At 41.0% G+C, this 16,872-nt stretch overlaps 1 protein-coding gene across 2 annotated transcripts in view; it reads right to left on the bottom strand.

The window, feature by feature from the left end:
• Positions 1-14,838, bottom strand: part of LOC140314258 (uncharacterized) — a 53,527-nt gene extending 38,689 nt beyond the window's left edge. For both annotated transcript variants that reach the window (XM_072392390.1, XM_072392391.1), the window contains exons 1-2: positions 13,921-14,838; positions 9,056-9,382 (exon numbers count right to left, since the gene is read on the bottom strand). In XM_072392390.1, coding sequence (XP_072248491.1) covers positions 9,056-9,382; positions 13,921-14,385 — 792 coding nt within the window. In that variant the 5' untranslated portion in view covers positions 14,386-14,838. The remainder of the gene's footprint in view (positions 1-9,055; positions 9,383-13,920) is intronic.
• Positions 14,839-16,872: the final 2,034 nt, after the last annotated feature.

Below are 16,872 nucleotides of genomic sequence, written 5' to 3'. Positions count from 1 at the left end.
CCTGTGGAGCTTTGGCAACAAAGGAAACCACAGGGAAAAAAGAAGAATTTATGTCAACTGTACTGTAAGTGTTTATGTTCTGTGTATTCCACAGAGACGTAATGTGGCTGAAAATCAGTGGGGGGCAGTGACATTGAAAACAAAAGGGTTTCAACCAGTGATTCAAATGTGTGGGAGAGAGATGATGGCTGAAAGACGTCAGAAGGACAGCAATCAAAGAAAACTTTTATTCGTAATTACAGCTTTGTGCCCAGTGGCTTGTATACCTGTGATCTTCACACACAATGACACATACAAAGACTGGGGCACACTGTAATTTCAAAGTGTTCATGTAAATCAAGGTTGCTTTGCCTCTTTTCTCTTCAAATAAAGACACTCCTACTCTCAATCCAATTTGCACACAAATGAAATCATTAAAGCATGCTTCCCTTGAGACATTTGCCCTGGAGTTATTAACTTATCTCTTAAAAACACAAGCTCCAAATCCTGATGGAATTAACCTTTATGTGTGTACATCCTGATGGATTCATGATCTGTGTATTTTAATGGGTAGGTCTGTAGCAGGAAAACTAAAATGCTTTTTAAGGAGAAATCTGTGTGAGTGTGTGAGAAAGCGTGGTGTGCAGGTGTGTGTATTCAGACGATATGCTCAACGGTATCAGCATACATGCAGGTATGCAAGGCTGCGTAGGAAACTCAATTAGGGGACAAAAGACAGGGGAACACAAACGAAAGGCGGAGAAAGAGTGAAAGAGAGACTCTAGAATGAAAGAAAACTCCAACTATGCTCCTCTCGTTTCGTTTCTCTTCAGTGACTTCCCTCTGCTCGGCTCCCACACAGCAGGAATGCACACGTTACAAACACGGTGTGTGTCCCATGCAATGACATTGAAAGTGCTCTCTGTTCAGTTCAGTTTCAGTTCTTGATTCAAATGATGTGCGTCATTTCAGGATACAATTATAACTGCAGACGCAGTAACATCAAACCAGTCGCAAATACAAAAAAATATGCAACTCACCTATGAAGTCTTACAGTATTCCAAGAACAGATACTCCAACAAAAATGGTCCTGTTGCATTGGCAAGGGTCTAGTCAATGTACTCTAGTAAAATAGTTAGTCTTACATCCATAAAGACACACAACCAAAGTAAATGTAATGCTGTTTTTTGACCATTTGGAGTAGTGGCATGGTCTGACAGAAATTTAGAAAGTTTGCAGCAGCAAACTTGCCTTTTTTTAGGCATTTTTGGAGAAAATTGCAGGAATTTTTAGGGGCTAAAAACAACCTGTGTGTGTCTGATTACTGTTGTTTCGTTGCCAAGCACCCAGCATCATCTCCAGTAATGCACACTCCACAGTACTACAACATCCAAAGTTTGACTCTTAACCAGGAGGACTTTAGACATGTGAGTTTGTTCTTCTGATAGGGCCCAGAGGAGCATCAGGTCAGGAGGATGTAAGCCACATTGTTATAGTTAAGGATTGCTTAGGTTTTGCAGATGAATGCATTGCAGTTTGGGTTAAAATTAAAAATCAAAGAGTAACTTTCAGGTTAGAAACCAGTGAAGAAACATGTAGGGGGGGCAGGGTTTTTGAAAGATGTTTGAATAACAAAGTTTTGTACAATTTAAAAAAGATGCACATCAGCAATGATGAAGCATAAGTAAGATCTACAATAATTAACCCAAAGTAATATAAATTATTGCCGGAATTTCATTGTTGAAGGGATCAAAAATGTCAAATGCACATGCACATGACAAAACTAAGCCTTATGAGTCAGATATGGGTCCAAAAGAAAACTAATTAAGGCCAAGGATGTTTGTTATGTGAGGAGAACCACAGTGAACTCCACTGATGTTGGAAACATGCAAGTTTTTTCTGCTCTATAAACTTTGAATCGATGAGTTTAGTTCTCCCAAGAGAACATACAGCTGACAAAGTTACAACCAAGCAAAGCACAAACATTACACCAGCTCAAAGGCTAAAGCAATCCTGAATACACTGCGACCAGAAGAGCACCCGCAAGCGGCCGCTGCCTCCATCTGAGCCAGCTACTGTTGCATGTGCAGCGCGATCAACACTGCACTCTTAAAAACAAAAACAGGCAAACCTTGTGCAGATCAATACCGGTGCTCCGTTTACTTGATCATGTATAGCAATATTTCCAGAAACCACACCAAGAGTGTATCTTAGCTATAGCAGGTAGCTGATAAACTATCATCACCTCTGAGGAGACGAGTGTGGACAGAGAGATAACCTTAACTTTGCACCAGCCCAGTTTTCATTTCCACTTCTCAGACATCGAACAAGGTGATCAATATTTTGTAGTGATTGTAAAACCTGGATCTTGACATTTAATAGCTCATTATGAGCATTTGACCTCCTCCATCTGGACACTTTGCTCTGTTCTGTCCAATCTTATAATAGCTCACAACTAGATTGTCCACGATGATCTAATTCTTCTTAATCAAGAAGGATGTTAGAGGGACACAACTTTTCAGTGGAGTCATTTTTCTAAAACTCTTCATTTGGAAAGATTTTTAAGAGGTTAGAAAAACCAATACATTTGCAAACAAACTGCTGTTCTTTGCATTTAACTACACAGTTATGTGACTCATCGTGATTCCAACATTTAATGGCTCAACAATAGTAAACATGTGGTCCAAGTAATGGGACAATCACAGTTAAAAAGAATAAATAATGACACTGACTTTAAAACAGGAAGGAAACAATGACCTCTTGTTAAAGTTCAGCGTTTTTTTTCTATCCACCTCAACCTCCTCCCTTTGCAAACTTTATGTCTTTAGCGAGTTCCTTTGTTCTCACCTCAATTAATGCAGCAGCTAAAATACTTTTCTGTATATTTCTTTTGGATGGACAGACACAAGATCAGTATTTATAATATATCTTATATATATATATATATATATATTATTATTATATTATTATATTATTTATCAGTATATATAACTTTCTGCCAGTAAATGTCAAACAAGTCCTTTAAATCTCGGCTTGACATCTAAAGGCCCTATCCATTACAACAGCATCACAACTTAAAAACTATGATCACTTTCACCTCTTTGGAAGATATTTTTGACATTGAAAATAACTGTTAAAATGTGACCATAATCAATGATACAAGTTTAAGAAGCTGTTTCTTAATAAATTTCCCATCTCCCTCTACTTACACATCAATATTGATTATTAAATGATAAGATCATATGGAACACTCACAGGGGCTTTCTTCCACCTGTCAGTTTGAATTGGTTCACATCATCTTTACGCACTGTAGCCAGTGACACATTGGGAAAACTGGGCAGTTCACAGCTGCTACAAGTGAACATTTGCATGACTGAAGCACTTTGCATGTTGCTCTGAGAACCACAGGCTTCATTTCACTTATCAGCACGCCCAGATATCCTAGCTTTTCATCTCATATACTTCTACAGGTGATGAAGCTGTGCACTTTAGGTGTTTGTTCTAAGGTTATCATCAGCTTGATACCTCTGGGTATTCTATATAACTGTGAGCATTTATCACAGAGAATTTCTTTGGTAAATATTAGATCTGCCTGTGTTGATAACTAGAATCAATGACAAATAACCACAAGTATCTGAAGAATTTAGATTACAACAGATAGACGCAACAGAAAAGGGGGAACTGAGTACTGAGTACAGACAGCAGCTTACACCTAATGTTGGTCTCGAGTACAATTCAAAGACATGCATGTTACGTTAATTGGTGATTCTAATTGGAAATAAATGACTTGTCTGTGTTAGTGATGTGGTGGCCTGGAAACCTGCCCAAGGTGGCACTCCCCTACTAGTGTATTATCAATGAATCATCTCATATGCAAAATACATTCATCTCATAAAATCAAAAATAGAGAACAAAGGCTATACTTCTATAAATAAAGAATAATATTTATTTACAGTATAGACACTGTGTATTAGTACATCTATTAAAACTAAAATATCTGAGGACAGCATTATAGATGCTGCATGTGAACCTTTTTTTGAAACAGCAGCAGAAACAACAGAAATGGCGCTATGCTCCTCTGCATATTTAAAGATTTCTTGAGAAAACAAAAGTTTAAGAGGCTTCTCCTTTCCCCAAAGGAAAAAAAAACGATCTGCTCCATAAACCGACCTGCATCATCTGAGCTGAAATGAAAAGTTTCTTAAAAGGATTTCATCAGATGCGAACTGAGTTACCGCCACTGAGTAAATGACGAGCCATCCTTTTTAAATTATCCACGAGGGGATGATAAACTCCAAAATACCATTAAGAACCCAATGCAATTACTATTTTGTCATTGTTTGGCCATATGTGTGAATTACGGTGCAGGAAAGATCATATACAAACATACATGTTAAATCTAATTTCATGAGAATGTAGAAAGCTCTAAACTTCAGTCAGAGAATGTCTCTTTTCTTAGTGGGAATCACAAACCTGGAGCTTTTTGCTGCAAGAATACAACATGTCAAAACACCCAATATTATATGTTGGTAACAGCAAATAGAGAAAATCAACACAAATACACTAGTACAAATATATTTTCTTTTTTTCTGTCTGCTTCTCTTTATTTTTTTTGTTTGCTTTTTCTGATAGATGCATTACATTTGATGGAGGAGACCAGCACAGAAATCTTTTGATATTTCTTATTCCTCAGAGAGAGGATTGAGAAAGAAGGAATGGGAGAATTTAAACATTTTAAAGGGAGAATGGACTATTTAAATGTTTTAAATGGTGGAGGTGGAAAGAGTCATGAAGGGGAAATATAAAAGAAAAGCCGCAAGAAACCGAATTTACTAGTCAGTAGACAGGGTAAGAGTCTCCAAAAGGTAGCTTGCACAATAAAAACTAAATCTGTTTCGGTCTCAAGAACTAAAATTATTTTGTTCTGTCAGCCCACTTCACACACATCAACTGGAAGAATCAAGCTTGAATTGATGCATTTACAAACAGTAGCCTCTGATATTCTATATTTTTTACCTTAAATGTTTTCCAGCAGCAATGTCGATATTCTGAAAATCAGCATTTTGGCACATGCTCCTCTTAACTGTCAACAGTTAATGTGTCTGCTCTTTGTGCATTAAACTGCTGCTCGATGAGACATCTACCTCTGTTCATGATAACACAAACATTTGACTCATATCTATGCAAACACAAAAGATATGTGCATGATGACTGACAAAAGCCAGTCGGTGAACATGCACAAACACATTAGTGCACACACTCTCTGCTGGATGAGAATGTTTCCCAGGAACATCCAGCATCGGCCTCAGGCAGCAAACCTGACCATCAATGAGCTTTAAAACCTGACATGAGCATTACAAACTGTGGGACTATACTCCATTCACTTCATCTTAAACCTATTTCTATGGCACCTATATTGTCATTTGTCACAGGCCACTTGAACAAAGAGTGAGCCTGAACCAAAACTTGATGAACTACTTCTGAGTAACAAAAGGGCAGGAACGATCAGGTTTACTCTCTGTCATCTCGTAAGTGGTGGTTTTACACTGAATCTTAGGAGGAGGAATAACTTCAGTCCCTGTATATAACTGCCATAATGCTTCATTTGTACCTTTTAGTGCCGTCGCTCTTCACTCAGTCACTTACTTGTCCTTCATTCTACCAGGTAAACAGACTCATTAGGAGGAAACTAAGTGCTCTCTTGGCAGGTTTCCCATCTTGGTTGAACAAATACAACACGAACAGAGACAGGATTGATATAAATGACATTGTGGTTATGAAGTCTTTGAACTGGCTATTCTGTGTTGAGAAGTTAAAACCTCCCAGACCACTAAGTATCTGAACTTCTGGGATAAAACAGAAGGTTCCTCGAACTATGTGTTAGATCACCTAAGACTGGAATCTGGATAAAATCTGGATTTTACCATCCAAAACCAGGAAAAAGGGAGGAGATTTAGAGGTATAATCATAGAGATCACAACACAGACTTAGAGCGGTCTAAAAGGGATAAACCCCTGCAACCAGTCTCGATAACATAAGCAAAACAAACGCAACACAACGAATTATAATCATGCTTACATTCATAAGCAAATGCAGAAACACACATTTTCCAGGAGAGATTAGTGGGAGAAAGAAAGGGCAGGCGAGGGAGGGCAGGAGACAGAGAGAGCTCACCTTTCTTCATAATGACTACGCTCACCTGTTCATCCCCTCACCTGGGGCAGGGGGATCACTCCCTCCCTCGCCCCTCCTCCTCCCAGCGATAGCCAGATAAAGCCAGCCTTTCAGCTGAAAATGCACTAAGGTTGCCACAGTGTGTCCCAGCTCTGTCCCCCCCCTGCAGCCCAGCACTGCCCCACGGCCCGGCCCTGAAACCGATCCAGGTTGGCTTTCTCATGTAGAACTTTCTCACACTCGCACCTGCCAACCACACACCTTCCCAGCGTACAGGAGGAGAGGAAAAAAAAAGTGTGACAAGCACGCTGTCTGTATACAACACACACAGAAACACACACAATATCAAACCGTACACAGATAAGGGAGGATAATTGGCTCTGGGACAGTGAGTCTCACAGGTAAGTGGGCTGATACTAATCAGGGAGAAGAAACCTAAACCAGTTCTGTGTTACATTCTTGTGTGTTCTTGTGCAGCTGATGTTGTGGGGACAGTGTGGGGACAAACGGCAAGTCCTCAAAGGGTAAATCAAACAGTCACACACATTGTTCTTGCAGAATATGATTAAGGCTTAGAACCATTAATAATCATTTTGTTGTAATCTCTATAATACTTTCATTATGAGAAACAATTCACCCTTGCTGGGAGCGATCAAAGGCAAAATGAGAGAAGAAAAAAAAGGAATGATGGCAATAGGAAAACCCTCAGTGTGGCTGAATCCTGTGTGCTTGCCAAGTCATTGTAAAAGGATTCTCTCCTGCTCTCGTTTCACTGATAAACAATCATTAATTGCTGAAATACAGTTAAGAAAAGAAGCTGCTAATATGTGCAGGGATGGACTGATGGATCTTTTGAAACTCGGGGGATAGATGGAGATAAGAGCATAGCCAGAGTGAAGTATTTGTGTGAATCAATGTAAAAAGAAAAGAAAAAGAAGTGGGTGAACATAATGGGTCTGCAATTTATTTTCATTAGTCACAAACCTACTGGGTGCTTGCTTCATCCAAACAGTCCAGAAACATCTATAGCTTAGAGGCTTCTGCTCAAAAATTACTTGAATGATTAAGAAATCATCAAACTAGATCATAAATCATTTCTAAGTGGATTCTATAACTGATAAATTGTTAAATGGTTACACCCTGATGTAGTAGAATGTGTGTAAATAACACATATATTATATAGAGATTATTGCATGATGATGGTAGAGTGAGAATGTAAAACATGTAAAAATCTTTTATCCATACACACTCTTTTTTTTGCTTGTTTTTTTTTTAGCCTCCTGATGAATTATTGAAGAAAGAAAAGGGAAGAAACTGGGGGCCAGAGGAGGAAAGAAGAAGGTGGATTGATTAATCAATATTTCTCTTGGCCATACTTGTCTGTTGTTGTGCTTTTTGCAGATTAAATGCTGTGCTCTTTAATGAGGACATAAGGTGTAGCAGCCAGTAGAATGAAGTACGATCGTGATGCACCTGGAGAAAGCTCCCAAAAGACCAAAAGTCGAAGTGCAAGAACAGAAAGTTTTTGGACAGATGGAGGATAGAGAGAGAGAGGAAAGGATGGGGCAGAGGAAATCAATGGATAAAAAGTGAATAGCAAACTAGATTAATGACAGCCTGTCCTCTGATAAGGTGGAATAATTTAGTTTCTCATCTATTACTGCAGTCATGTGGGATTTCTTTAAATAAGACAAATGCGAGTAAATGTTTGGCTGAGATTAAAAAGACAGATGCTTCCTGACCTCTGGTGACCATCTTAATTACTAGATGTTCTTCAACATCCCTCTTAAAACAAAGTCAAATGTGCATGCAGTGAAGAGCTGTTATTTGATTATAAAAGGCTCCTTCTTAAGTGGTTTAATTTGAAGATATTAAACAACAGTATTTAGTAGCCAGCTGGTGCTTTGAGCTAACAGCTAACATTAGCATGTGAACTGAAATAATCAGTGATGATTATTTTGATTATACCAAAATGATAAAGTTTACCATATTCACTGTCTTGGTCTGGCCTGCAAACATTATCTAGTGATATGTAATATTCATCACAGTAAAGAGATATCTGAATATGAAGGTTCAGAATCTGGAGGCAATGGACGAGAGTTTGGTACCAAAACATTTCTAGTTTCGGGCTTCAGCTACAGCAAGTAAACGGTTGTATAAAAAAGCAAAAGGCTTGCAGCCGAGTTGCTCACTTTTCAAACCGTAACCCATCATCTGATGATTTGGTCTTTTTTCAGCCATTTTAAATAAACATGATTTTAAAAATGAACCAGGATACAGAATAGGAAGTCCTGGCTCAGATATAACCTGGCATAAATCGCTGGTAAAAACAAAATTCAGATGAGGCCGAAAGTTGTTTTTTTCATAAACCAAAACACAGACGTGATGCAGTTTCTTCTGTCTTTAACAACACGGTAATCCATTTATTCATGCCAGCATGAATAAACAGCCACAAATGGTGTTTTGCATTAAACAGATAATGTGCTTTTCTTTTATATTTAAATTGTTTGCATTTGCCTTATTTGAGGGGCTCAAGTCTATGATCCTGTGTTTTTACAAAGAAGATTCAGGTTTTATTTGAAAAAAATAAATTTTTGTTTTGTGAAGTAGGGTTTTTTTTTTTTTTCATCAGAAGATTCAGTACTGATAATAAAACACATTTTTTTAGTTTTTAAATTCGGTGCACTGTCACCCACATCTGCTGATATAGATGAATGGCTACCAATAGTGAGAAAAATTATGTTTTGGTTTTTGTGATGCAGACACATCTGAAGGAGGCTGATCTCTGTCTGTGAGGGTTATCATCATTTTAATCTAGCCTCAGTTTGAGAGCATTGTATTTGACGCTTAACCTGTTCCCTTGGTAACCATACTAGTAACTAGCACATCCCCCAGTACTTACTGGCCAGGCGTATTTGAAGGGAATGACAATGTGTATATTAGTGCCGTCCTCTCCTCTTCCTCCGTCGTGTCCTTGGTGGTGGAGTAACTGGGAGTTTCCACCCAGGATGCCTGTGCTGCCCGAACCAAAAGTGCAGGCTCCGGTGGGGGCAACGCGAGCCTGATATTCCTTGAGGCAGGCTTGGAAGAAAGTGTCACATTGGTCCCTGGCAGAGCAGCGCTGTCCCCCGCTGGTCTGCAAGTCGCAGCAGTCTCCAGTCTGGAGGAGTCCATGTGGGTTCTGGAAGTGACGGATCTGAAGCTCGAACATCCCCACAGCACACACAGCCTGAGTCCAGAAAGAGAGGAGAGGAGAGATCACTGTCTGTTATCAAACTGACACATTTACATTGTGCAAGTTCTCACCAGCATACAGAAGAGCAAAACTGCCTATGGCCTATTGGCTTGTATTAAGGTTTAGGGCACTATATAGTATCTAAATAAGATTTTGTGTTTCCGGTAAAGGCATCAGACCAGTTAAAGCCTAATTGGTGCAGTCAAAGGTTGAAGGAAACTGTGACTGTTATCTTTAATCATAAGTGTCCATTACAGCAGTGGGAACCAATTTATCCATAAAAAATGGGCCTGGACACTTTTGGACGATTCCACAAGAGAAGTCCTTTTTGAGATGTAACGCTGAGCAATGAAAGATAGTGAAGCTGCTTGTCTGTAGAAACACTCTGGGCAAAGTTAATGACCTTGTATCGCATTTTTAACACCTTAACGTCCTTTTTTTTTTGTTTGTAAAAAACAGACAAAAGGACGCAAAGTGAAAACAGTGTGCAGCATTTGCCCAGCGAGCACATGCCTCTGCAGATGCTGCAGAAGCTGCAGATGCAGTTTGTTGTGTACGCCCTCTTATCGCTATGGGAATGCTGCTACTTCTATTTTTGCTCTGGACCTTGACATAGCTGACAATATTTTATTTGTGAGGCGCTGTGCTTTAAAATTATATATAATTCAATTTTTAAAAAAAATAGGCCTATGCCATTCAAAATAAAGAATTTTCACTCTTCCTTTATTCAGGCGTTGTGACAAAACTAAAATGAAAAAAGTAAATCAGTAACACTTCAGTTTTTACCAAATAGACCCATTCACAGTGTAAAAAATTTTTAGGAAAACAAATTTTTCCCTATTTCTACAGATCTCCAAGGTAACAAGTCCCGTCCTACCCGTCAAACCTTAAAAAAAAGCCTCTTACAATTTTTTTGCTTTCATTGTTGAATGAACAGAATAAGTCTAGATGTTGCCATCTCAGAGTTTGCTGTGAGATTGATGTGAAGAGGCACTGGCCTTCAAAAATAACCACTGACACTCAAACCTACATCCCTTCTGGCAACAACACTTCAGCTGACTGTCTGGCAGTATTTTTCAATGAACAATCAGTTATTTTACAGAAGAAAGAAAATCTGACTGATGCGTTTATTACACAGATGTATCAGCGTAGTAGGAAAAGGACAAGAAATCCTTCAAGTTGTTGATCACTTGTGCTCAGTTTATACATTCACTAGGTTTGACTGATAAAAGGTCAAATCCTGCAGTGTGTTCTCTCACTGTCTCATCTTAAGAGACAACAATCTTCAGACAGCAAACAAGAGACATGAAGCAGTAAAAAAAAAAAGATACACATCTGATTCCCACAACTGTCTGACTTCCATTCAAGGAAACAACAAAATGTTCTATTTAAATCATGGACAGACACACCAACAGTTCTGACATATAATCCCTGAAATGTTTATCTTTCAACTTCCTTCAATTTGTCTCGTCTCCTCTTGTCGTTCTCCCTGTCTTGACTGTGTCACCACCACTCCGTTCTTGTTCCTCGCCCACTCCTCCCAGGGGATCGTGAAAGTCTGCTTACACTCTCTCTCTCTCTCTCCTCCTCCTCCTCCACCTCACTTCTTTTTCTGTTTGGGAACAAGTTGTAACGCTCCTGTCATTTCTCTCTCTGCAGTCAGTGCCTCTTCTGTATTGTTTCCATGCTCCTTTTCATCTTTCTTTTCTCGGCGCTCCCTCCCTGTTTATGGATGTGCGGGGGACACACACTACGTCTTCCACGCACACACACTGGAGTTAATAAGACCTCCTGAGAGTCTCAGAGCTCCAGGGTCAGGTATGAGTGTGCAAACGTGTCTTAGTGTGTGCTCAGGTCTCTGCTTTTCTTCTTCTTCAGATGACAAACACAGAAATGAAGCCACTGTTATCTCAGTTTGCTAGGAAAACCCTGCTGATGAATTACATTAAATAATTCAGTAATTGTGGCTTTCTTACTCAAACATCAAACTAATGACTGCTCAGTTGGTCAAAGAACTGAAGTCATGTATCCACAGAGGTGTTATACAATCAATCATGAACTGAAATCACTGAGGACGGCAATGTCCTATAGGCCAAGCTGCTTAACGCTGAGCCAAAATCTCAGTCAACCCATTGTTTCTGGTGGCGTGTCCCTACACTGCCCCCTGTCCCTGAGCCGAGAGGTCGGGGTGGTGGCGGGAGGGGGGGTGAACTTGTCTACATCAAAAGGCTTGTGGAGATACAGTGGCGCTCATCACTCTACATCCTCCTTTCTTCCTCTCCTCTACTCACTGCCTGAGCCATTCCCTGCATTCCAGCATTTCAGCGCTCAGTCAGACCAGAGACGGAGAGATCCAAGCTGAGGCCAAGACCATCTCTGCAGGAGAGCTTCAGCAATTAAAGGCTCACTAAAGTCAAAGTTGGAGCTGCCACACAACACACCCTTTGCACATCCAACTGACATCCAAGGATCAATAACTAAACACAAGTTAAGTATTCAAAACTGCTGAGATTAAAAAAAAAAAGCATTCTCACTGCTGTTTCGCAGGAACAACTTTTTGTATTTCTTACAAAATTCTGTGAAAATGGGACTTACTTTCTTTCTATATTTATGTATATGTACATATGGTAAATATGGTATATGTTATATATGGTTTATGGTCAACTGACAAACATTCTGCTGGTTTAAGTCTCTGAAATGTACAGATTTTTCTATATTTCAGTTGTATGTATCCCTAAACCAGGCTGTTAGATCAAAAGGTCAACCCTGGAAATCTCCAAGAGGTAATTTGAACTATTGACATTTAAAAAGACAGAAGTGTTTGGACATCAATCAGTAATGAGATGTTAGTTTCAACCTCACAGATATACGATAGAACTATTTTTGAAGATTATAATTCTAAATGACCACTGGGATAGGCTCCAGCACCTCCCCCACCCCCAACCACACACACACACACACACACATACATACACACCCACCCCCCGACCAAACAGTTGGATTTTAGCGGGTTATAGAAAATGGATGGATGGATACAAGGATTCTTTCGTATTAAATTAATTTATCATTTATCAACTGAATTGTTTCTTAGTCTATTATTGCAAATGTTTTGCTTTGAATGTAAAATTTACATTAAAAACTGTAAAATGTTCGCGATACAAATGAATTTCAGAGACATGGGATGATAAGTGCACTCCAATCTCATTTAAAAAACTGAGTTTCTGTTTCAGGATAAAATGGCCTAATTCTGAAAATGACACACTGTGATAGCTCTCCTCTACTGCAGTGTGAGCACAGAGAAATATAAGGCTGGGCTGCAGGCAGCACAGAGCCACTGCTGGGATGTCAAGAAGCCTTATTCATGAATCACAGGTTTAGATATCTCCTCTATCCTGCATTATCCCATAAAAATGGACAGCAGCAGCTGCAGAGGATTCTGTGTGACCGTGTGTTTCACACTGCAGTGCAGTCAGGAGAAAAGAAGGAGAAGAGTGTGTTGTTCCACAGCTGAAGGGGTTGCAGAGGTGTAGAGCTGCCTGAATGTTCAACATTCACACGCCCCTGAGTTTATTCGCCTGTGGCCCCATGCTCCCCACACACCCAGGCACAGATGCTGTTTGAGAGCTCAGTGTTTCGGGAAAAAAAAAACCTGCACATGAACACAAACACACATGTGCAGATGTGCATGCTGCAGACCACCTCTGGACCTGGTCTTACTACCAGTGAGTCCTGTCACACATCACAGCCATGCTGTCAGCTTACAGAGCACACAGTGGCAGCATAAGACTGCAAGATTTTTGCAGTTTTATATTTCCCATAACGATACAAGCAGGTGGTCAGAACACCACCACAAGCAGCTGTGCACCAACGCAGCTGAGGACAATACAAAATGTCTAAAATTTGCTATTTTTTTCGAAATTGTACAATGCACCAACAAACATATATCCTAAATATGAAAAAACATAATAATTGCTTCATTATTAATCAAAGCAAAGGATGGGTAATTAATTAATCATTTACCTCCCCATCTCTAATGAGTGAATCATCAAAGTACTTCAAAAAGACTTAAAGGTTTATTTCGCACTGAAATCACAAAACAAATCATTTTCAGCTGCTGACTTCAACAACTCGTATGATCTGTGAACTACCCGCTTCATCTCTCTTTGTTTGGCAAACATAAACAGTGACGTCTTTTTAAAGCTAAAAAATATAGGTATGATTTTGTTATCATATATCATATCACATATTTTACTGTGATCTTTGAATCCCATTCTTTTAAACTAGGATTACAGTCGGTCTCTGTTGCGATAAAAGACGCCAGCGGGCTGAAACAACAGGTGGGCACAGCGCCATGTAGCAGCAGAATGAGGGCAGCAGAAAGGGGAAAGAAGGCTCGCTGTGCGTGGACTTCATTAGCCTACTGGCTATTTTTACGCAGTTGTTATTTAAAATATAGACTAAACCACAGTTGCAGGTCAGCCTTGGGCGTTTAAGGGCATGTCACCCGAAATAGCACTTAATCAGTGGCTTACCTGCGGTTGTATCGTAAGTGCCACTAGAAAAATCATAGTCCGCCGCAGGTGGAGGTCTCCCCGGAGCCGCTCAGCCCGCATCTCTGGCTTCCCGTTGATCTTTCCGCCCCAGCTTCTGGGATCGAGTCCAGTGGTCCTGTGCGCTCTTGTGCTCTCCATCCCTGCGTCGGGGGATTGGGGACCGTATTGTGCGCGCCGGTGGTGGTGGCACCCCCTCTCCTCCTCCTCTTCTTCCTCCTCCCTTCCTGTGTCCTCTGTCCGCCCAGCTCTTCTGCTTCTCTCCGGACTTAAACCCTCAAAGTCCCGCAAAGCAACTTCATTGCGCCCAAAGAAAGTACAACCATCCACGGCCTCACTAATAACCCCCAACAACCCCACCCGCGCACACTCACTCCTGATCACCCCCGTTGCTTTTGTGTCCGGGGTCCAGGCAGGGACACACGCACACAGACCCAGACACCTCATACAAACACACTCCCCTTGTTCTGTATTCCTGCCACCACCTGCGTTAAGAGGCTTTACGGGTCCAATCTGCCGGCTCACTTGACTTGAACTCTCATCCCAATTAGCTGACACTCTCTCTTCATCTCTTGTATGTCTTCAAGCTTGATCCCCGTTTGATAACAGCGCATGAAAGATAAATAAAATACAATTATCCAATGAGCATGTGGGCCAAAGTTGCTCCGGTGGAATGATTACACTCTGCACTCTTCTCATCGAACGGCTGAATGGTCATTTGTCAACTCGAAACGAAGCCTGGCGGCGGGCGAGTCAGTGTGGGAAACAATGACAGAGAGAAAGGGAGCGTGGAGGGTGTGTCCTGAGGCAGGGAATATCCGTCTTTCAGCTCTTCTCCGGAAGGTTCCCAGCGCACAGGCGCTGTCATCCACACTCCCAGGAACCTATAGCGCGACCCAACTTTTCTTTTGGTCACATGTACACATGCGATTACACTGAAAGCGTTTTGCTTCACAGATCCTCTGTCCGGGGGGTTGAGTTTCTTCAATACCTTTTGTAACATCTCACTGGTTTTCTCTACTCGGTTTCACTTCAAAGCCCCGTTGTGCCAATTAAGCGTTTTCACATTTCTTCCCCGGCTCAGGTGGCCTCTTGACAGTGTCGTCTGTATAGGCTTCCAGGCTGAATTCCTCCATAATTAAACTACCCTTCTGTTGCTGTACACATGAAAACAAACACGAGAATGCCTATGTCGAAGCTTTTTGAGACCTTTTCTGCTAAAGGTGATTGGCTATTGTGCGCGCGGTAAGGACGCACGTGGCACAGGAACTTTAGCTCACTGACTTACTGTATTAGCTGTATTTGTTATAAATCCACATTTGTGATTAAATTTGTTTCGACAGCTGCGGCTCTGTGAAGCCTGCTGTTCGCAGCTGTCGACTGAGCGCATACATATAAAAGGCAGGGCGTGTAGGCATCTTTTGAATACTGGCACCAGTCACATGGCATATTTTCCACATCTGCCCTCCAGTGAGCGTCCCGTTGGACCCAAGACTTCCACACAATGTTCTTTCTTTATCGGTGGGAATCTAATGAGATTCTGCCTCCCTCCTCCTCCTCCTCCCCTTCCTCCTCTATCTTAAGGTCTATCACGGGCTTGTTGCTCAACAGCTTCCCTAACAACCGCTGGCGTTTCCGCGGCTTTGCGCTCCGCAGTGACCCCGGAGCGAAACAGAGGGCTCTTCAGGAGCAGAGCGGTGATTTGCATAGAGGAGCAGTAACCTCCAAACATGAGTTGAATTCTAACCAACCACCCGGAAACACCCATATGTGGGCATTTTATGTGCTGCTCTGTGTTGCGTACCTGAGGAAGATCCACCATAAATATTCAGCTGCTCTGACTTGTTACCTAAACGAGTCCTGTGCGTTTGGCACCATCTAATGGTGTCATCTCCGTGTGTGTAGAGTTTAAAATCGAATATTTTCTCTCCATTTTCATTTACAGTTTTTCTCAATTGCTAAAACACTAAACCCTATTGTCTGAACCAAATGCTCCGTTGCCTGAACCCACTGATTGAATCAATCACTCTTTTGGCAAAACCGTAAGCACTTTTCACCTGTTTAGACACAACTTGCCAACACATTTTCATTGTGATGCACCCGTGCTGCATAACGGTGAGCACAGGTGACACAAGTCAAACACAATTAAAGCACAGTTGTCACCACTTGAACACAGCAACTCAAAATTGATCACACTTGTGGCTAATGATGTGAGGGAACATATAAGCCAGTTCAGAGAGCACTGGTTTGTGAGGCCCTACAATGGATAGAAATCTGAGAGGAAGAGTTCGTGTGAGAGGAGGTCGAGGTGGTCAGCGAAGACAAAGAACAGAAATAGTTGATGAAATCAGAGCTACTGTGATTGACCATGTTGTTGTGCATGGTATGAGCATGAGGGAGGCCGGACAGAGGGTACAACCAAACATCGGTAGATTCACTGTGTCCACCATAATCTGAAGATTTAGAGAAGAGAACAGGTAATTACCCTTTTTGACATTATAGTACAGTATGTAAATGTTGACAGCAATAACTGTATGACATACTATATACTGTACAACAGTATATTGTAAGTAAATACATGTTTCAGTACATCACTACCAATGTACTGTAGTATTGTAATGGAGGGCTGGTCTAACTGTTGGTAGGCCTAGTATCCCACATACATATATTTTTTGTAACTGCATGTTCTCTTTTTGAAGAATTGAAAGACTGTCACGTGGGGGTGGGAGGACAGGTATGTTCTCCCCACACCAAGAGACCCTAATTGTTGATGTGGTCCGTGAGAACAACGCCATTAAACTGAGTGAAATTCAGCAGAAGATCATTGAGGACCATGTAAATTTTGAGGGTATCAACAGTGTCAGCCTCTCTACTGTTGATCGTGTCGTCAAGTGCAACAGACTGCGTATGAAACAGCTGTACAGAGCGCCCTTT

Source organism: Leuresthes tenuis, unplaced genomic scaffold (genome assembly GCF_036924035.1).
Source record: "Leuresthes tenuis unplaced genomic scaffold, fLeuTen1.0.hap1 SCAF_9, whole genome shotgun sequence".
In the NCBI taxonomy this organism is placed as follows: Eukaryota; Metazoa; Chordata; class Actinopteri; order Atheriniformes; family Atherinopsidae; genus Leuresthes; species Leuresthes tenuis.
The sequence above is the reverse complement of the archived record's forward strand: the minus strand, read 5'-3'. Positions and strand labels throughout refer to the sequence as shown.